The sequence below is a fragment of the Cyanistes caeruleus genome, chromosome 2 (genome assembly GCF_971803275.1).
Source record: "Cyanistes caeruleus chromosome 2, bCyaCae1.hap1.1, whole genome shotgun sequence".
Lineage (NCBI taxonomy): Eukaryota > Metazoa > Chordata > Aves > Passeriformes > Paridae > Cyanistes > Cyanistes caeruleus.
In genome coordinates, this window is record NC_141702.1 from 61,578,693 (window position 1) to 61,600,816 (window position 22,124).

Here is a 22,124-nt window from a genome sequence, read left to right on the forward strand (position 1 = left end):
CTTGGATTGTTTCCTACAAAACAGCGGAGCTCCTAAATTAAAGGAGTGGGTAGGGCAGAAGTGAAGCCTATTTCAAACATGGCTTTAGTGGAGCCGATTTTGCTGCCATGTGGAGGCAAATATTTGGCCATGGAGGAAGAACATCTTAAAATGAGCTATGCTCCAGGAGTGAGCAGATCAATCCTTCCTAGGAGCCTGTGGTAATTCATTTTTTGGATGATGTGAGCTGTGATTCCGCTGAGGGTGCTGCTTTTGTTTGTTTTCTTCTGCAGTGAGCATGCTGCAGTTGAGATCACCTTTTCCTAAGCTCAGATGCTCCTTCCAGAAAGCCAGGGCCCAGATGAGCATTTTGATATTTGTGTCCCGCGATCAAGGGCAGGGCTTTGGGAGAAAAACTGGAGCACAGCAGATGTTCAGACCAGGACTGCACACAGCACTGCTCCTTTTTGACCCACTGTATGACCCTTTTAGGGATGCTCCTTTGTTTTTCAGCTACTGGATGCTATGACACAAATTTCTGTATGTGTAGTGTCGCTTCCCATGACCAAAAGCCCTGTGAAAGGGAACAAGTTCCACCCCCTCCTCAGCTCCAGTGACAGCAACCTGTGTCCTCACACTACTTCTTGGCTCCCTCACAGTAAGGTGATCCACAAAGGGAACATTAGAAGGCGTTTTCTGAGCCAAGGGTTTTCCCCTGGCAGGTTGCAGAAAGGCCCATCTGCTTCTCTCGGGGCTGGTGTCGCCTCCATCCAGCCTCCACAGCTGCGTGCAGCTTTTGCTCTGACCGCAGTGATGCTGGTGACAGGGGAGGAAACCTGGCTCCAGGTAGAGATGAGCCAGAAAAAAGTTGTGTTACAGGTAGGTCCTAAAACTTGTTGGACTGGACAAGGACTCCGAGGCACAAAAAGGGGCTGCTGCTCCCGGGGGCGGTGGGACCTCAGTCGAGGTGCAGCCTGCTTCCTCCCTGGAACAGCGAGGGGAGCATGGCTCAGCTGGAGGCAGTGGGGCCAACACCGAGTGGCCACACCGGGCACGCAGTGGGTGAGTTAAGGACATACTTTCAGCCTTAATTCTGAGTTTCCTAGGTTTTGTCAGTTTAAGCCAGATTCCTAATGTTATTTTAATGCAGTTGTTTTGTGTGTGAATAATATGCTTTCTATGCCAAACCACAAGCCCTGGAACTAATATCTCATAAAAATGCCTGGAGTCCAAAGCTAATAGCTGTAATTCAGCTGATCGAGTGATGCCTAAAAAGTTACGGATTAACGCTATTCCTCAAAGGGAAGTAAAATTAAACTCGACTTCTGAAGGGCTGGGTGCTATTTTGCACAGCCTGGGCTGAGGGATGCAGCTCGCTGCAGACCCTGGGCACCCCATGGCAGGGCTCAATGCCCTTTGGGCAGAGGTTGGGGCTGGCAAGGTGAGGGATTTTCCGCATTTTTTCCCTTAAAAAGCTCCCACCCTTCCAGCAACACCCCACCCACTGCTGGGTCACCACAGCTCATCCTCGAACAGCCCTGATGCTGTGGGCAGTGAGTCAGACAACACTGAAATGGGGTGGGGGCCGGTCCCCCTCTCAGGCTGGGTGAGTGGCAGCTGAGGCGACATCACGAGCTGTGCCTGGACCCAGCAAGGGGGCAAGTGCCCCTTCCCCCCCAAAGGGTTTGGATGAGGCAACAGTGACTTGCAGTGAGCAAAGAGGGGACATGGGAGGGGGGGCAGAGCTGTCCCTTCACGCTCTTTCCAGGCCCCCGCCTGGAAAGTCGTGCCACAGGATGTCAGTGCAGCCTGTGGGAAGGCCCTGCCTCCCGAAAGAAACCACTCTCTCCTCTCAAGAGCACACAGGAAGATCTCTTTCCCAGAATATCTTATTTAGGAAACTTGCATCACAGCAAGCAGCAAAGCAGAATGCTTATTTGGGAAAAAGAAAATGAGATGTGGCCCCAAGTCAGCGCTTGCCTGTAGGCTCTGTGGCAGAAAGTTTGAGGAGGCAGCAGAGGCAGCTGCTGGCTCACAGGACCAAAGGCAGAGCTGGGTGGGCTGGAGACCCAGCTGGTGTTTGCTGCCTGTGCCGTATCCTCCAGTACTGGCTGAGGAGCTCTAAGGTATCAGGGATTTTCCTGTTACAACACAAAGGGATCAGCTAGATTAGCTTCTGCAGAGGTGAGAAGGAAATGTGTCATGTTGACTGTTTATTTTGCGTTAATTGGATTCAGACCCTCTTTTTGAATAAATCTCGGTTTACTCCAGCTCCTGTGGTTTTTCATGGCTGTGAATGCAGAGGAGCTGTTCCAGGGATAGGCAAGTGATTCTCGGCTTCAGTGGGGAAAGCAAAGGGATCACACTGCGGTCACTAGAAGCAGGCAGCTTGCAATCAGCACGGCTGTTTGAAGAAGGTCTCATGGTCACATCCCAGATGAGGCTCTGTAGTCACGGACAGCTTCTGGCAGTACGAGGTAAAAGCTGCTCCTTGAGCAGGGAATTTTAAGCTTTTCACTCCTTCAGACATGACATCTACAGCTGCTGTGGGTAAGCTGCAGCAGCACAACACTGTGACCTGGGGGCAGGGCAATCCTGCCTGTATGAAAGCAGCATATGTTGGTCCACTTGAACAGGGAGAGCTGCGCTGTCAGCGAATCTTCTGCACTTCATCATCCTTCTCTAGCTGGTGTGGAACACTGTAGGAAAATTATCTTGGTCTGCTGTTTTTCTTGGCCTGCTCTCTCAGAAACATGGAAAGTACCTGCAGCAGGAGCGGCTTCTCAAATTTGTCCCTTAAATCTCTGGAAACAAAATGAACTCAGATGAAAAAGAAAGGAGAAAAAGTGTAGTTTAAGAATCCTAGGTCTCAGTGGCTGCAAGCTGCTAATCGACCTCTCTGGCTTAATTCCTCCAAACCAGCAAATACTTTTCACTTCTGTGTCCCTTGCACTGTGGAAACTTTTTGACATCTCTGTACTGGCCAATGTGGTTTGAATCCCTGCCTCTGAGTCACATGGGTATCAAAATCCTCAGGCCAGCTGGACTAAATAATGCTCTCTTGATGAGCACAGCAGAAACTAGACATAAAATAAATCATTAAGTCAGTGACATTTTTTGGGTATCTAAATTGTGCTTGCATACGCGTTACAGAGTCAAGTCTTGATTTTGAAATTCTTCCACTTATTTCTTGTTCTTACAGGTGCAAATGAATGCTACATCAGGAAGACACATTTCTCTGGAGAGCATCTGCTTCTGCAGTTTCCAAAGACATCCTTTATTTGTGAATGTATCTTCTTGTACATGAACCTATGACTTGTCTGAGAGTCTCATCTTATTGGAATTGCACATCAGAATTATCTTTTATTGTTCTTTCGGTCACGTTTCTCTCTGTGACAGATTATTGTATTTTCTGTTGGCTTTGATATTTTTTAATTGATCGCTGAAGGACCAAATCCAGATGCTGGGTACATTCTTGATGAGGTGGGTATTGAAGTACTTTGGTATATAGATTGTCATTGTTTTCAACCTTTTGCCTTGATCATTTGCTCTTGCAGAACTCATTTCTTTCAGTACTTTTAGAGCCCATGGGAGGTGCTAAATAAACACTTCAAACTATAATAAAAGTCACTGGCCAACTGTGAGGTGCTAAAATTAAGTAAAATGCCCAGCATCGCATAGGTAAGCAGAACAACTGTTTTTCTCTTCCTTTGTTGTCCTGATTAATTTACAGCACATCAGATCAGGCTTTTACATTTTGCCTACCTGCAGAGCTTCCTACTGGAGCAGTATCCATCCAAATTGAACAAAAAAAAAGAAGAAAAATGCCCAAGATAAAACCAGTATGATCAGCTAATATGAAGGAACTTTTTTTTTTTTTTTTTTTTTTTTTTTAATATGGACAATAGAGTCAGTTTTTGCTTATCTTTGGTTTTGGAGTGCCTGAGCCATCTTAGAAAATTTAGCCTGAATCAGACATGTAGAGTTTCCTAGTGAGGAACATGCCAATCTACAAAATGAAAATTAGGTTAAAGGAAAATAGCTGAAAACAGAGACTGCTACCAGAAAATATGATACAACATGGACATTGGGAGACACTGTAATACAGGAATCCCTGCATTTACTGAAGTTTGCCACCTCTACAACAAAGTTGTTTTGCTTCCACAAAGGAGTGCTATAGAGGTTTTTAGGGAAGGAAGCAAAACAGAGCATTATTTCTAAGGGAAATCACAGGTGCAATAGGAGAGCTGTCGGTAAAGGCATCCCTTTCCCAAGGCAGTACGCAGAGAGCACAGTGGGAATGGCTCGATAGCAGAAGCAAGAACAGGATGGGCTTTAAGTGTCACCAAGTGAAAAAACTGGTAGGGGCACCAACAGGCTGCCAGTCCCTCTCTTGCTGTCCTGCCAGGAAGAAGCATTAGTGAGAACAGGCTACTCCTCTGCAGACTGAAAGTAAAGATAAATTAATTACTCAATCCAGAACTTTAAAAAAACAGCAATATGACTTTTGGAAATGCAGAAAGACCCATCCATCTGTTGCCTTCTTAGCAATATGAAAATTGAAGGACACTGTGTAAGCCAAGGGAAAACCCCAACACTCTGCAGCACAAAATTCAGTTAAATCTCTGCCCTCAGCAGGTTCCAAATCACATAAACATCAGGAATATTGGAGGGCTGGGGCACACGGCCTTAAGAGGCCAGGTCAGAAAACACTGTTGTTTCCTTGCATGAGAAGATATAAATAGTATTTAGCATCTTCAAGCAGGCAAGTTCATAAGTGAGCCTGCCTGACTGTGAACTGGCTTCTTTGACAACTTAGTATTCAGGAGAGGGAAGAATTGCCATAGCAACATTCCCATCTTCTGACATGTATCATGCAGATCATGTAGTCAAGGCAGCGCAGCACCCTCTCACACATGTGCTCTGTGAACTTTTGCGTTCCTGACAATATTAAAGAGAGAACTGTGTCTCATGATTGACACACTTGCCTGTGTGTCTTTATGATTCCTTAAAAAAATATATGGAAATGCTTCCCTTCCCCCATCCCTCCTCCTTTGAACTGTTTTCTTTTTTCCATCCCACTGAAATGATGAGAACAGTTCCTGCCCCAGATCTGTAGATATATGTTCCTGACAGTAGTCCTACGCTATGCAAATGTGTAAACTGCAAAATGTAGAGGGCTTTAAAAAATTAAGTATATCCAGCAGAGTCTAAATTCTGAGTGCTGAAAGGAACTAAAAATCTTTCAGTAGCTGCATAATTAATGCTCTATTAAGCAAAGCCTTACATCGCTTTTCTTTTGGGTTTTTTATTTATTTATTTTTTGCTTTGAGTTAGCCTGAAATCTCCAGACACACACATCAACCATTCCTATGGCACATGCCAGTATATATGCCACCCTGTGTGGGAGCTGAGTGCACAAGCAGAGCAGAATACTTGTTTGCAGGCGGGATCTGGCTAACCCCTGGGATGGCTTTGGCTATGTGGACTTCCCACTGTAGGAAAAGCATTACACATCACACAGGGCTATGCTGTGGGCCACTACAAATGGGATGCTGCAACACTGTGCAGTGACACCCTTGTCTGTAACCCTGACAGCTGTGACGGCCAGGTGCTTGACTTTACAAGTGCTCTTGCTTTAATTGTATGATAGGTCTGCCCAGTGGACGTCTTCCTAAGCTTACTGCCTAGTCAGTATTTTGGCTCCTTTCAAAAACTCTGTAATGCTATAAAGAGTTGGAATATAATTACCCCACTGTATTTATGTGTGTCTCTAACTACAGCCACCCCACCAGTGGTTCTGACATTAAAAGTACCACAATATACTGTCACATGCCTACATATTTTCTCCTCAGACCTGGGATTTCATATACTGTGCCGTCCTTGGCAGGATGCCTATTGCACCATCTCTGCATACAGGTTGGCCTCAGTAACCCCCTTCTCCAAGGAACAGGCTTAAAATCCTGCATAACTCTAAGGCCTTGGCAGAAAGAGAACAAAACCCACTCAGACTGAGTGCTCTCTCTGGACTGTATGCACCTAGCTGTGGGCTACACCTGAGTGAGGTAATTTTTCTAACCATGCTGTTTTATACTCTCTTGGCTGCCTTCTCACACAACTCCCCAGAGCTGCCTAATAAGCATTCACTGCAAAACATTCCCATTGGATGGCAAAAGCTCTCATTGTTTGTGCCGTGGGGGCTCCTTTGTACAACTATCTGCTGGAGGCAGGTAACCTTTGCATTGGAATAGCTTCTTCTATCTTTCCCCCACCCATATTCCTGTTCTCTCCACCACTTTTCTCCAATGTTTAGGATTACTGTACAAAACTTTGGTACTTTATGTGGTACCAAAGGAACCAGGACCTCACCACGCTCCAGGAAAGGTGAATGTAATTATGTTGTGGTCCGTATCACTTGGTTGTTCAGCTAGGATTATATCTCCAATGAGCCATCTCCTGAGCTTCACTCATGTCTGAAAGCCCTGCCTGCTTTGGTGTACTCCACACCTGCCCATTCCAAGAAATGAAGATTCAAGAAGTCCCCTCTTCATGACTTGTTCCATGGTAATTCTTGGCCAGAGTACACACAGGTAGCTGAGGTCCTCCATTATGGTAATTTTTGCTGCCTCACTAAGTATTGTGTGACTAATTGCCTCTTCCTACTCAATGACTAATAGCACTCCTGTTAAGCCACCTCTAGAGAGAATGGTTTTGCAGCTTAATACCAGTTACAGAAGAGTGACCACCTCCCTCTTTTATCCCATTACATATGTCAGATGTGAACTTCAGAGGCAAACTGAGAACCATTATTATATAAAAACAACTTATTTTATTTTACATAGTAAATAAGCTAAGACAATTATATGTAGACAGATAGCCAGGCACTGTTCTGCCTGCAGAAATGCAGGAACTGCAGAGTCCTGCAGCCACAGACTGTCCCTGTTGCTACAGGCAGCATGGCCAGCAGCAGACCAGCCTTATTCCCGGGAGAAAAGTAGGACAAGGGGCTGTCAGTTTGGAGTTATGGTGGCATTACTGTCCCTGTCAAGAATGATGCCTTCCACAGTGCCTGATTTCTTTCCATGCTAAGTAAGTAACTGCCATTTAACATCTGACTGTCATCATTTGTTTCTGCAGAAGATCCTGTGTGTATATATGTGCATATATATGTGCCCATGTGTGTGGTTAACTTCCATCTACACAACACACATACAGAGGGGACTATGCATAATAGAAAGCAAAGGTATATTTTGTCCTAGAACTGACTGCACCATAGCAATTTCTACATTTAGAATGCACACTGCAGAGATGCTTCTCCAGCCTAAAGGTATATGTTTATATTTTAGTACACAAGCTACATATAAAATGCTGAACTTGAACACCATGGCTAGTTACAACATTAATAACATGAAAAAGATGCTATTTAGTTTCTGTCTCATTTTACACAACTCTAAAGAACAGCAGATACCTTCTCCAGTGGGCCACAAAGTCTGTGGCCTACCTTTCAAATTTCTGTACTGGCATTTATTGTGATGAGGTTTAAATCCCTTTACAGCTGTGGTCTGAACAACAAAGGGGCACTTAAGGGAATAAGAATACAACTTGCTCTTCTGGGTTACATTAAAACCCATTGATTTCCATCTGTTACTTGAACAAAACAGAGTGCATTTTTGATAAAAATAAAATTGCTCATTTTGGAGAATATATGCTAAATATATTTCATGTTTGTGGTCTGCAAATTGGGCAGTTCTGTTCTTCCTAGTTACTTAAATGATACAAGCAAGAGGAAGTAGCTATGCACAAAATGTATATTTTCACCCTAAGCCCAAATCCCTGTCATTACATCATTAGAAGCACTACACAAAATGCTCCACCTGCCAGCCCTCTTGGCCCCTTACTCAGCAAAGCTCCTGCAATTAAAAGCACCTGTGTGTGTGCTGTGAGCTCAGGATGCGCTCAAGAACTCTTCTAAACAGATCTCAACAGCTACATCCTTTTACTTTTCATTTAGTTTCATTCTCCCTTTGTTCTTGCCTTAAAGAGGAGAGAGAGATCATTGCCACTGTAGAGAGCTGACCAGCCAAACCTCCAGTTGTTCTTTTCTTCCCTGGGACTTTGGCAGTAGTCAAGCTCCCAGGTTTCTGTCCTTCCCAGCAACACCTGTGACCCCAGTTTAACCAGCTGGCCACAGCAGCAGGTGAAGCTATGAACCACAGGAGCAGAGCAGCTGGGATACTCTGGTGGAGATGACCTCCTCTCCAGGCTTTGATCAGGAGCTTTCTTATGCTGCTGCAGAAAGAAGACACCTGTCACCAGTGTTTGACCCCACTCATGTGACAACAGAGAGAATTAAGAGATAGGATTAGTGGCACTTTTCCAAGTCTGCATTTGGAGGTGACCTCACCTGCACCTCTCCTATTGCTTACTTCTTTACTCCCAGGCCAGGAACACCAAACCTGCCTTGGTGATGCTAGCCTCAGGTTGATGGTCTCTTCAGGACTATACATCAGCTCACATTTTATATGATGAATCTTTTGAGTGTTAAGCCTAATGGTATCTGAGTCTTCAAAGGCTACTGAAGTGTGAATCAGAGCAGAATGACCAATCCTTATAGAAAATAAAAGGCAAAGAATAAATTATTGTTAGGATTTGAAGCAGTCTTTGAAAAGCAAATTCAATAGGAAAAATGAACTGAGAAGTACCTACTTTATACAGTGCCACTACAAACTGCCCCCTGGAGCCTGCAGAATGGTGAGCCATTTGTCAGTCTACTCAGTGTTCAAGTGGCTTTGACGTGCACTGGTGGTGATTTTGCTAATATTACTCCCATGGGCAGAGAGATGTAAAGAGTAGGGGAAATCAGGGAAAATATTTGTCATTTTCCTTTAAAATAAGGCAATGGTTGCTACAAAAAAACAACAAATTACAGTTTTGTCCTACACAAGCCAAATTACACACTGAAATAATTTAATGTTGAAATTGTGGCACAAGTTTGCAAATTATGACAAAGCCTTTTTAACAGAGTGGTATGGGAACTATGAATATGTGTTTGGGGGCAGCTACATGAAGGCAGAAAAGAAATGATGAAAAGCCAAAACAGGGGACATAGTCACAATGAAATTCATGACAACGTGGTGGCTAGACTTTCTAACCAGCCTTTTTTTCTAACCTCCCTTTTTATGTTCTATTACTAAAAAAAGAGATTACTAATTTTGAAAAGTTGGGTATTGGAGAGTGAGATAATGTCAGCATTTAGGCTGTCTGTTCAACCTTAATTTGGCCCCTTGTGAGTATGAATTATGATATTGCCTTTAATTAGATGATCACATAATATTTTTTCCTGTGCCTCACTCGTAACACTTGATGGATGGTGCTCACTGAATGATGAAACTGTATTTTGTTTTTTCCTCGTGGTTCAAGGTGTGGCAGCCTTCCTTATTTACTGCACACTGTGCTCTTCTCTGACAACAAAACTAATGACTCCTTTGCAGAGTTTTCTATGTGGTTTATCATTACAGCTAGAGCATAACAAACACTACTAATTTCATTTTATTGCAGTCCTCGAGGGAAAAGCTAGAGGTTTTTTCACTTAGTTCATCCATTTAGAACCTATTCTCATTGCTCAAGTTGCCATCAAAGCTTTGCTTCCCTCACATTTCTATGCAGCTTTATTTGCATCAGCTCTGGGGAGGTATTGACAATTCATGGGAAGCAAAGTGGCTTCCCCATTCTGGTATTTGTCTTGGGTAGTCAAGGCATGGAGACGATCACCAGATCAGGGATGCCAGGGAAAACCCTATTCCAAGCCACAAGACGGATGATTCCCAAAGCTGATAAACACTCTGGAGAATTACCTGTGCACGACACGGAAACGCAGGCTTATTTTTTCCTAAAATTTGGACAAAGACAAATAGCTATCTGCCATAAATTCAGAAATGCTACAAACATAAATGTTGTCTTCAGACAGAGTTCCACAGCAAAAGTAGAGAAAAGTTTTCCAGACTTTTTTTTTTTCATAGACTTGCACTTGGAAATAAATTACTTGTTCTGACAAAAAGCTTTCCACCAAAAAAATAGTTCCCCCAAGAGAAATACCTTTCAGGGACAATTTCAGCCAAGATGGTTGAAATTTGGCAAGTTTACAAGTGACTTTTATTTTAGTCATCATTCATCCATCATCTTTCTTAAGAGTGATGGATTGTGTAATCCTAAAGGGAATGAACACAGTCTAGAGGAGTGCTCTCTGAGTACACAGACCCCCAAGTTATTTATATCATGGTTCATACATCAGAGGCTAGATTTAATGCTCTAAAATGTTTTTGACTTTAAGTACGATGATTCAAAGCTCACAGGAGGTGGGGAACTTTTTGAGATGTGAGAAGACAAATTGAGTTCAAACCTTCTTGGAATACTATAAATTTTCTTAAACCAAATGGAACCCACCACATTTTCTATCACATATATTGCCTTTGGCTAACATTGACAACCTCAGGGGCTTAACTGAGATCTAAGCTTGGTGTCTATTTTTTTGAGGTGCTGAATATTCACAAATTCACAGATATGAGGGATGACAACTTTAAGCATACCTATGCTATACCTCTGAAAGGGAGCCTTCTTTCACTTGGACACCTACCTATGGATTCGTCTATGCAATTTTGATCTCTGACATTTCTGTTCTCTTTATATTCTTCCTACATCTCTTATATTGCATATAATGACATGGTATTAGAAGAAAAACCTATCTTGAGCAGGTGCAGAACCTGCCAAGAAGGAGGAATCTTTCCATCAATGTCAGTTTTTGAGATCTCAGACATTCAGTACTCATTGGTGCCATATATACAGCAGACATGATCAGAGTATGCTCTAGCAGAATGGGTACAGCTCTGTGGCATTTTGGCACTTATTTAACCCATTCTTCCTATTAGAACGAATTCTTGAATTCTGTGAAGGAAACACAGAAACTGTGAAATAAAACCTTTTTAAAAAAAGAAAAAAAGTCCTAGACTTAATAGCAGAGCATAGGTTATGTAAATTCTTCACATGACAAAAAGTCAATAGAATTTCTGCTTTGAGCTTCCCGCCCCAAGCCGCGGTTGCTGCTGTTGGAAAGTACAGCCAGATCCCCCAGAACATTCACTGTCCACCACTACTTCTATGTGCTACCACAGCTTTCAGAAGCAGTGGCTTTAAACAGTTCCTAGCTCACTAAACATGACTGAATCCATGCATTCTCTCCTTCCTGAGTTTTAAAAGCCTGTCGCAAATAGCATCGTGCACATGTAATGGGGAGTTCAGGAACAGCAGAACATAATATCCCTAATGCAAGGCCACATGGCTATGGCCATTTGCTTCCAAATTCCACTGGTTTTTGTGTGTCCTGTCCTCTCCCTCTGTAGGACGGATCAGTAGAGGAGCTCCTTTATCTGGCCACTTATTTCAATGAAATTTCTAGTAATCTGCTTAGCTTCGAAATCTTTGCAACTCTTGATCAGCAAGTTAAAAATAATCTAGCAGATGGACAGAAAAAGACAATATCATTAATGAATCTTATTTTTGAAGGAAACAAACCAAAAAGCACATTGTTGGACTTGTGCTGTTTCATATGATAGTGTGTACATACATTTAAAAAGTACTGTGGAGGCATGTAATGAGTTGCACGAGATCAGTTTTCCCCAGAGTTATTCCAGAGCAGAAACACCATTATATTGCATTAAAACTCTACAGAAATCCTGTTACTAAAAACAACACATTAACACCATACATACTCAAAGTGCTCTGCATGTGTTAGAAGAAATGACTAAATACACTAATGAACAAATATGTGATATGAATACCAATATTTGGAGCATAAAGCTAATTTTTAATAAATATTGTCTTGTCAAAAATTATTCTATTCAGTTTAATTTAGTTCTAGACGATTTTTCCTGCCCACTAGACTTAGGTCTTGATTGTCTAGTAGTTAAACAGAATCATATCAAATAACCACTAGTTTTTTGCAATTGAATTCCTTATACAAACAGGCATGTGCTTAACTTTAAACATTTTCTTATGTACCTTCCTGAAGTAAGACTTTAATGCTCTCTCTTGTGCAACACGAACAGCTCAGCCCACCTGTTGAGAACTTTCAATTTGAAAATGCAAGATCTGTTATTTTACTATGAAAATAAGATGAAAAATCCTCATGTAGAAATTATACAGTCTACAGTTGACACTGGAAAACCTGAAAATGTATCATTCAAATGCCATCAATCCATCAAAAATGTCAAGAATCAGCACGAAGAAACAGAAATGCAAGGATAATTTCATTTTTATTTAGGTCTAAAGATCTTAACACTGCAAGTAAGATTTCACTGAACTGGTAAAATTATTAACATAATGAATTTAAGGCAGCTGTTACATAGTGTTACATTAATATTTCAGTCAGACTGAACTCTTCTTCAGATACATTCATGCAATTAACTTCTATGCTGTAATTTGAAATATATAGGATTGCTTTGTTTCCCTGTATTAGACCTATCTGGTTAAGCTTTTCTCAAACAATACAGAGAATGGACTCATTGTTCTTGGCAGAAGTAAAAAGATCTAATGACTTAATGGTTTAATGACTTATTTGATTCAAGAAATGCACATTGAGAATGCCTTGGAGATAAATATACATCTTATATGTGTATGTCACATGCAAGCATGGAGAAACTGAAGTTTGAAACATTAATATTATTCTTAGTTAAAATCATTTTCCCCCCATATAAAATCCAAAAATATCCTTGCACTGAGAAGTGGGCCCATGAAACTTCTTCCTTTCCAGAAGATTCCTCTCCAGGCCAAGCTCTGTTGGGGATGAGAAATCTTCCATGGAACTATAAACAATCCTCTGTGTTGCCTCTTATTGTTCACTCCGATTTTGGCTTTTCTTTTCCTTCTTCAATACCTGAAAACATACAGAGAGCAGCTTTAAAAAATCAGTGAATACAACTCAAGGGTTTGCTTAGAGAGGTTCCTCTAATGCATTAGTCTTTCCTTTATCAATGTTGTTTCTCCTGAACTTGCTCTCCTGTGTTACCTCAACTGCTGTGAAGGAAAAAAACATCTGCACACCTGATGGCAGTGGTTGTCCAGCAATGGAGCTGCACAATCCTCCCTCCCTCACTCCCATTTTCAGATCAGCCTGACCCCCTGCCTCACACCCAGCCTTTGACGGCTGCAGGGGTCTGGGAACATGTAGTTCCCTCACCTGCTCTGCTTGCCTACTAGCAAACTAAAATAGATGTTACTATAGCTGAATATAAGCAACCAACTTTGTTTGAAAGAAAATTTTAGTAATTGTGTTTCAAAATTCAATAATTTGAGGTCCCTCTCCATTTCAACATTGGATTTTTAAGTATGTGCAGGCACATCTCCCTTTTTTGAAAGTACAAGAATGGAGAAACAATTACTGCTGAGAGGGTGCCTCTCTCTTCTTGCAATAGCCATTCCTTTCAGTAATATCAGGAGGGCTGAGTTGAGTGTAGGGCTCCTTAAAGAACTTATTCTAGCTGCTGGACTTGTCTCTTTTCTATGCTGAGCAAAGCCTGGGCTGGGCAGCGGACTGTGTTTTTTCTGGCAATGGAAACATTCAGCTATTTCATATGCCTGTTCCTGGACAATGAATTACTACTGGTATCTGACAAAAGTATTGTTCTTCTGACTAAGCCCTCTCTGCCAGACATCTCAAATACAAATATTTCTTTTGGAGGTTTTCAGGCCTGCTGCATGCTGGAAAAGAAAGACTTATGATAACCAAAGGCAAAAAAGAAGCAATGCTTGAGAATGCTGAGAGGAAAATCCACTCACAAGTAACATCACCAGCTAGTGCAATAGATGCATAGGCGGTAAGTACACTGTAAATCACTTCAAAAAGATAATTCATGAATTCCAGTGTGGGAAACAAAGAGACTCGTCTGCAGTTAGAAAGCACAACTGCAGAGCTGCCTTGCAGAAAGAAACAACACCAAGACAAATGGGTTTGTGTGTTGCCAGCAGCCCAAGTACAATGGCCCTGGGTGTTGCTGGCACACCGGTGTTAATGGGAGAGCCACAGCTGAAGGTTTAACAACCAAAACAAGAGACTGGGACCAAAAGATTACAGATGGTTTACAATTTGCTCCAAAGCCAATCTTAAGTCTTCTGCTTTCTCCTAGAAGGAACTTTTCCAATAATTTTAAAAGCTGTTTTATTTGTCTTTCTGAAAGCACGTCTTTCCTTTCTTCTGAAGCACTCTACTGCAGATGCATCAAATAGTTTGGCAGGAATGCAGATATCCACAAAATTGTGGACAGACACTGGCTTGTACAAAGGGCAAATTTTTCCTTCCCTACCATGTTTGTGGTTTAACTTGGAAAAACTAACTGCAAATCATTTTGTCAGTAGTGAGGTTCTATTTAATGCATCTCCAGAGGCAAATAAAAATACTCCAAACCCAAAACAACCCCTTCTCACCCCAGAAATCTTCTCATGGCAGACTGTTTGGATTTGCAGTCTTACTGCTCAAAAGCCCCTTTTAAGTGTACAGTTTTCAAATAATATTTTCCCAGGCCTCGCATGGTGACAGACTGGCATAATTTTACATCTCTGTTGTTTGCGGTGTTCCTGCCACACGCTTCAGGTTAAGTTTGCGCAAAGTGTTTCAAGCTCAGCAAACCAGCAGGTGACTCATGGCATTTCTGTTTTCCAAGTGCTTGAGCCAGAAAGGACTTGGGATCAATATTCCTTATCTACATGAAGGAAATGATGGAGAGGACAATAATTCCAGGGTAAACCGTGAAAGATGCTGGGAGAATGACCCAATTGAGTTAGCTCCTCTAGGGCGGAGGCCTGCAAGGACCAGGCATTTTGTTATGCATACTTTGGAATAGTGCAGGAAATTTTCCACCATCTACTTATTCATGGACTTGCTAAGAATATGTGATTCTTTACCACACTATTATTCTTCACACAGGACTTAGGTCAAGTGAAATTATTCCTTGCAGCTGCCTTTTTTAGAAACATCTTTCCCGAATTAACTTAGAGAAGTTAAATAAATGTGAATTTGACATCAAACTGAGGACTGAATACCCATCTTGAGTACTGTGACCAGTGGTTGATGGTCCTAGAGCAAAAACAAAAAGGCATTTTGCACCTGGATGCTAATATGAGCAAATGGAAAGTAAAACTGCTTTGAGCTTCTAGCATTAGATTCTACCTGGTATTGAAGGACTTGTTAAAGAGAGTTGTGTGTGCCATTAACTACCAAGTGAATTTATTTCCCTCCAGTTGTGATTTGGCACAGCAGCTATAATGAATGTTATTTCATTCAATTTGATAAATGAAAACCATCTTTCATAGATAAAATGAACCTACTTTTAATCTTGTGTTTGTTTTGTTTTCCCTTTTCCTCTCCTCAGCAATGGGTGGCCTAGGCAGGATAGATGATGTAGAGTCTGCACAGTTGAGCTTACCCTGCACTAAAGTGATCTTTCATTCCTGTTATTTCACTGACAAGAACATGTTCATTTTCCCTGAGTAAATTTATACGCTGAGAGAACACCTTATACCTGAAAATACTAAAAGAGTATGTTTTCATTTCTCGGTCTAAGCTTACCATTAATGGCATCCACATTACATTCTAGCTGCATTTAAAGGGTTCATCAGCTAATAAGTGGGTTGTAAACATCTCAGGTAATTGCCAAGAGCTCTTAAATTAGTACTGTAAAAGAGAATACATATTCATAGCTCCTCAGGCTCTCCAGCAGCCATTCTGTTCATCCGTCTGTTTTTAAGGGCAGGCAAGCAAGATGTTTCAGTGGAACTTCTGTCATTTTCCTTTGTTTTAGTCAGCTTAAAACATTCTACATTTTCAGAGAAACATACTCAAGTCCTGATGGTGTATTTCACGAGATAATATTCCTAAAACAATACTCACATTTTTGTGTATCCCAGATGTAGTTGTTCAGGACTTCTCCCACCAAGTAGAATACATTAATTATTATGGTAACAGCTGCAAAAAAGATTACTTTGACACCTGGGCTGAGGTGCTCAAGCAGCGGGTACACCCACACTCCTGTAACGTGGTGAATCCAGCACACCCTGAAACAAAACAAAAATAACAAGCACTGACTCTTACAGCCCTGTTTTACAAAAGCAGCTTGGCCTGTGCGTTTAGCTACTGTAACCCAAAAAGCAATTATTTGAAAGGCCTGCAAGTTGCAGCTGAACTGGAGCACATGCATGCCATCCATCCCGAACAGACATCACAAATGATGAAACTATGACTGATTTCCCACATTCTTACTGCTTTGCTTTCAATTTATTATGAGCAGTTGGCCAGTTTTCATTTCTGATGTAGGCAGGTATTTCCTTGCTCACTTCTATTTCTGAGGAAACCCCTGTTTCGTGCCAAAGCTGGAAACTGCAGCAGCCTCTGTTCCAAGCAGGTTCTTTATCCTAAGAGCATTCAGGGTTCTGCAGGCTCTACTACCATCTCGCTCTGCTTCCTGCAGTATCCTACTTTCACGTCATACACATTTGCGATTTCCTTTTGCTTTTCCTCGCTACACATGGTAATCAGTTTTTGGGCTTGCCAGATGCATATGGTTTAGATTCTCTTTGAGAGAATAGTTTCTTCAGCGACTGTGTTTTAGATTGGTCCTCCTTCCAGCTACCTGCTATAATTTGGAATAGAATAATTTTTCTCTAGGAAAGATAAATATTTTTTGAAAAGACCAAACAAAACCAAAACTCTGGTGACACAGAGATTTTTATCACTCAGCTACAGAGGACATTGTTGGTACACCAACTCTAGAGACAGACTATCAGCTTTACAGCAGTGCAGCCTGAAGAAGCACTCCAGGTGTGTGGTTTTGCTGTGTGTGGCTGCAGTGGACACCTGTATCCTCTGATGGGTTCACTTTTGTGTTGAGCTCTGATGCAGTGAGTGGCGAAGTCAGAGGGAGCAGAGAGAGTCCATACATTCCAGTATGTATGGAACTTCCAGTGGAATTTAAGAAAAGCAAATACTGGCAAACAACTGAGCAAACATCTCCGAAGCTAACTGGGTAAAGTGCTCAGTGAAGGCAGGCTAGGGCTTTGCTGGGCTCTCTTCAAGAATGTAAATCTTTTCCTTTCTGACCTGGAAATTTGAGAGGAAAGCTCACAGTGAAGCACAGCTAGAGCAGCTGCACAGACTTATAGATGGGGATTTCCATGTCCACATGATTTGCCTCACTTGCTAAGTTTCTGTTTGTTTAAGGAAGATTTTTGATCACTAGATCAAGTCAAAGGCTCCTAAAGGGTAGAGACAGAGAAGTTAACACAAAACTGCTACCATAAAATTCTGTCACACAGAGAGTACAGAATCCCTGTTTAACAATCACCCTGGAAATGTCCATGGTTGTCACAGCTTCCCTTCTCCTTGGAAAAGCTTTTATTACAGCCAAACTCTTAACAGTTGCACGCTTCACCTGGGAAACTACATGTGTCAGTAAATTAATCTGCATGATCTAAATGCAATTAAACCCTCTTCTCCAAATCAGTTCACATATGGGAAATTATCTCTGTACTTTACAGTTATTTTCCCCAGTATTCTTCTGTGACAGAATTAACCTGACTAGATAAAATTATCTATGAAAAAATGAAAGGCTCCTGCATAACCCATGGTAACAGGGGACACCATGACCCTCTTGATGAAAGAAAAAGATGAGACAGTTGGGTAGAAGGTAATGGGATGTCCCCTACTACCAGGTTGGCTTAGCAGGGAATGTCTATTATGGCTTAACAATTTTCAGTTTCATTTGCTTTTTTCAGTTTTTATTTGCCTTTTTTCCTAACGATCATTCTGTGAAAAACAAGCTCCAAGGAAAAAGACCAAAAAGAAGCCGGTCTCTTTTTCACTTATTTTCTGTGGTATGATGAAACTTCTCAGGATTATAAAGTACCTTCACAGAGGGACTTTTCATGGGACCTTCTAAACAGCATCTATGTAGCCAACTTCATGAACCAAGCAGAAGCGGCTTTTACTAGAACACATTTATGCTAGAAAGAGGAAGCATTTTCTAAATCCAGCCAATGAATCACTGATGGGCTCCTGCATGTCAGCAATCTCTGGCTAGTTCAGGCTTTGCAGAGAGCTCCAGCATTCTGCTCCCTGCTGCCCAGCACAGGAGCCCTCTCCCTGCGTGGTGATGCTGCTCGTGCCTTCAGTGCAGCTGTTGTTTGTCTGTCCCCGGGGTGGCCACACTGTCACAACTGCTTTGAGCACAAGAAGGACCAAGCACTGCTCTGGAGACAACAGTCACAAATCCACCTGATCCTTCTGAAAGTGAGCTGCACCACGCTGCTGGCTATGCTGGGCTGCAGTAATATTAGCCTTCTCTCCACCGAGCAGTGACACGCTCTGGCATTGTCTGTGCTACAAACAGGAGCAGCAAAGGGACGACTGCTGCCATGGAAACCTCACCTGGTGGCCTTTCTTAGTGGGTTTGCTCCTGCTGGAATACAGGTGGTCTCGAGGCTGCACTATAAAGGGCTGATCAACCATTTGCATAAATCTTCCACACAAGAGTGCTGATTACCAGTGTTAATGAACTCCTTCAGTGTTGCAGTTCCAGTAGCCATTACTCTTATCCAACCTCATTGTTAGTTAAGCACACAGAAGCATGCATTAAGATTTTCTTAGGAGTGCAAATCTAGATCAAATTGAAGATTTTGTTATTGAACAGGTGTAAAAAATGTGTAGTTTAGATAGAAATAAACTGAGGAGAAAAAGTTTAAACTAAACCTGGAGTGGCTACTTCTGAGAAGATAGAATTAACCTGAACATCCCTGTGATTTGGAATAGTAGCAGCTGTATGTAGACATAACTGTATATTTTAAAAGATGAATGTGTTAGAGGTCATGGAGTTAATCTAGCCATTTGTTAGAAACAGTAAAAAGAGAACGAATGGAAATATTCACACATTGTATTCAAATTAAAATGTATGTTAAAAAAAAAGTGGTTGTTTTTAGAAATTTTCAACCATTTGGTGTAGAAATCAGAAAAAGCTATTTGAAAATGCACAGTATTGCTTGTTTTTAACAAATCTGTCAAAAAATGTGACTTTGTAGCTGGTTTTCACTTCTACTGTACAGTAGATGTTGTATATCTCTCCTATCAAAGTAATCAAGAGAAAATTAAAACTATGCAGGGAATATACATTTATTCTTTGGATATAGATCCTTAGTTAATGAGGAAAACTAAACACAAAAATTTGTTGGAACCTTGTGGTTTATGTGTACTCTGTCAGTTTAAATGATACAGCTGATAAAACAGCATGTGTAAGACCTTAGTCCTGGTAGAATCAAGCTCAACAAGTGAGTATAATGGCAGATAATAACCATGACACCACCTTATGAATTTTGTAATGGGAGATGTTGCAGAAGGCAGTTCCTCCTTCATGGTGGCTGCTCTCAGCTGTCACAGCTTGGCAGCACTTTGTGGTCTGGGCTCTCTCAGAGAGAGTCTCTACCTGTTCCCTACCCAGCTTGAGTCCTTCATCATAATCTGTAGTCATCAACAACCAGTACTGTGAGTTCTGGAGAAGGGGATGTTTGATGAGGGGCTATGTAACTTCTCAAGAACAGCAAATGAAAGGACACAGAATAATAATAGATGACATAAAATGGGTGAAGAGCTCCCAGTTTTCTTCCTTGTGACAGAAGAATCACATCAACACAGCTCAGAGACAAGAAATTCAAATCTGATAATGGAAATATCTTTCTGAATGATACCTAATTAATCTCTGGAATGCTCTAACCTACCTTTCACTGATACATCACTGAAATATCGATACTCAAAAAAGTTTTGAAATATGAAAGTCTGGAAGCCTACTTAGTCCACTCCTCTTCTCTAGGCCCTGTCATGCAACTCTATCAAGTTTCTGAAATCAGGAGATTGTACAAGCAATAAGAATGTGCACAATTATGCCTAAGTTTAAAGTGTACAAGGTATATAAACCATCAAGACCAAAGGATCTAAGCACCTACATTGACATAAGTTTTGGAAGAAAACTCTCCTTGAAGGCTAATTGTTTCATAATGGTCTGCTGAGCTCTCCTGAAGCATCTGACATTAGCTGTACAAGCCTGAGTACATGACAACTCTCTGTGAAAGGCAGTTCCTTTTTGGTTACTTCTTGCAGCATCAAATCCTCTCCCATATCTTCAGTGCTCTTCATATTTCCAGTGACTGGCACAAAGGAAGGCTGAATCCTTGGTTCCAGACAAATCATAGACCAGTTCCCAGTGGTTACTCTTTAGCAAACAACAGAACATGGGCATTTTCTTACGCCTTTATTTCATGATCTTTTCCAGCATCACTCTCTTCCTTTTTCACAAAGATTGCTAACTTGACCCAGAGCTATTAAAATGTGCAATGTCTTCCAAACGAGGTGATGGACTTACAGCAGTTGTTCAAAATGAACGAACAAATCATTTGTGGTTGTAGTGTAGGACCAATCTTGTGCTTTCAGGGACAGGAGCACAACAAGCCACACTAAATTTGTTCTACTTTTGGTTTCTAATATTGATTGATGTGAGGTACATCTTCCTAACTCCCCCTAAAAACACAGGAGAGCTTGTTCTGCATCTAATCAGAATTCTTAAGATCTCAGCTGTATTAAGATGCTGGGCTTCTTATATTAACAGCCAGCCACACCTAATACACCTACACCAGGAATGTACATAGTTTAGAAATTTTAAAGACTAAACAGTAAGTTCAATAAACAGTCATAATTTAGGAAATAACAGCCATCATCCCCTCTTGTTCCATCTTCTTAATGCTGGATTCTTCTCCATTCATCTGAGTGGAGAACAATATGTGGGTCACAGTACTGTGCTACTGGTGTGGAGTGGCTTATGCAGTCAGAAGTAGACAAGTCCTGAGAAACTGAAGCTGCAAATAATGTCACATCCAAAATGTACTCAGCGTGACATGATGCTGGCTTCCTCTGGGATGAACAAAGCTTAGCAGAAATTTGTGTTTATGTACAGGTAGCTACAATGACAGCAACTTAGCAGATTCACTGCAAAGCGCTGTCATCTCTGGAAGTCATCTATTTTGATAAATAATTTTTCATTTTAAATATAGTAATGGTTGCTATGCCTTCTTGAGCTGTATTTTAAGGAGCTGCACAAGGAAGTGAGAACATATTACCCATGCATGTCATCTGTGATTGTGCTGTTGCTTTGACTGAAACATTTGAGGATGTGGAGGTGGAGGCAAGCCAGAAAGTAACAGTCATAATGGCTATGTCAGACCTAACAGGCTGGGGATCCATACAGCCTTCTCTTGCTGAAAGCACTTCTGCCCTCCCACCCTCCTTCTGGGTCAGGGACAGGGGACACTAATCTTCCCCTGGCCTATTTCTGCTGCTCCTGTTTCTTTCTACTCTTTCCTGCTCTGAGCAGCTGCAGCTCCAACCCTTTCCTCCTCTGCATTGTCTCATCTATCATCCACTTCTACATCAGCCTTCCACTCTGATTTCAAAGTCTGTTTCTCACTCCCTCTCCCAGCATTCCCCACTTACTCACATGATTTCAGCTTTGAAGCTGCTGACCTGTGAGCTGCACATTTCCTTATCCACTTCTCTTTTAACCCATGATTTTAGTTAAAATCTTTTACTTGTCCCCAGGACATTTAATTTTATTTCTTTTTCCTCTAGCCACCAACTCCTCTGACCTTTATCGAACTTTTATCCCCAGTGCTCACTTCCAAAAGCTGGCATGATGCCCTCCTACATACAAACCCTCAGCACAGCCTAGCAAAGCCATGTTGTGTCTTTCCTGCTCCACTGGCACCACCAACCTCAAAAACCCTTCTGGTTTCTCAATCCTGCCCTTCTTTATCAATATGACTAAATTCTCACCAAGCTTCACACTCTAACCCACCACCCCTCTCTTCTGAATGTCAAGGTTTGTCCTAGCAGTCTGTGCCAACATCTGCTCTTTCTGATCTTCCTCTCCTTCTATGGAGAATTGCTAGTGGAAATCCTACAGCAAGCCTGATAGAATCTATCTCAAATTCATTCCAAATCCTCAGTGTACATTCCTTTCTTAAATTTGTTCAAGAAGAATTCAGTGAATTACCCCATCTAAATG

General features: G+C 41.7%; 1 protein-coding gene and 1 long non-coding RNA gene across 2 annotated transcripts in view; one reads left to right on the top strand and one right to left on the bottom strand.

Moving 5' to 3' along the window:
* The first annotated feature begins 272 nt into the window (after positions 1-272).
* Positions 273-16,992, top strand: LOC111927017 (uncharacterized). Its single transcript, XR_015280998.1, has 5 exons — positions 273-2,456; positions 3,182-3,462; positions 5,835-6,044; positions 13,712-13,847; positions 16,763-16,992. It is a non-coding gene; the product is annotated as an uncharacterized LOC111927017 (long non-coding RNA).
* Positions 12,269-22,124, bottom strand: part of AIG1 (androgen induced 1) — a 122,800-nt gene continuing 112,944 nt past the window's right edge. Inside the window, exons 5-6 of the mRNA XM_086869165.1 lie at positions 15,917-16,080; positions 12,269-12,907 (exon numbers count right to left, since the gene is read on the bottom strand). Coding sequence (XP_086725291.1) covers positions 12,870-12,907; positions 15,917-16,080 — 202 coding nt within the window. The 3' untranslated portion in view covers positions 12,269-12,869. The remainder of the gene's footprint in view (positions 12,908-15,916; positions 16,081-22,124) is intronic.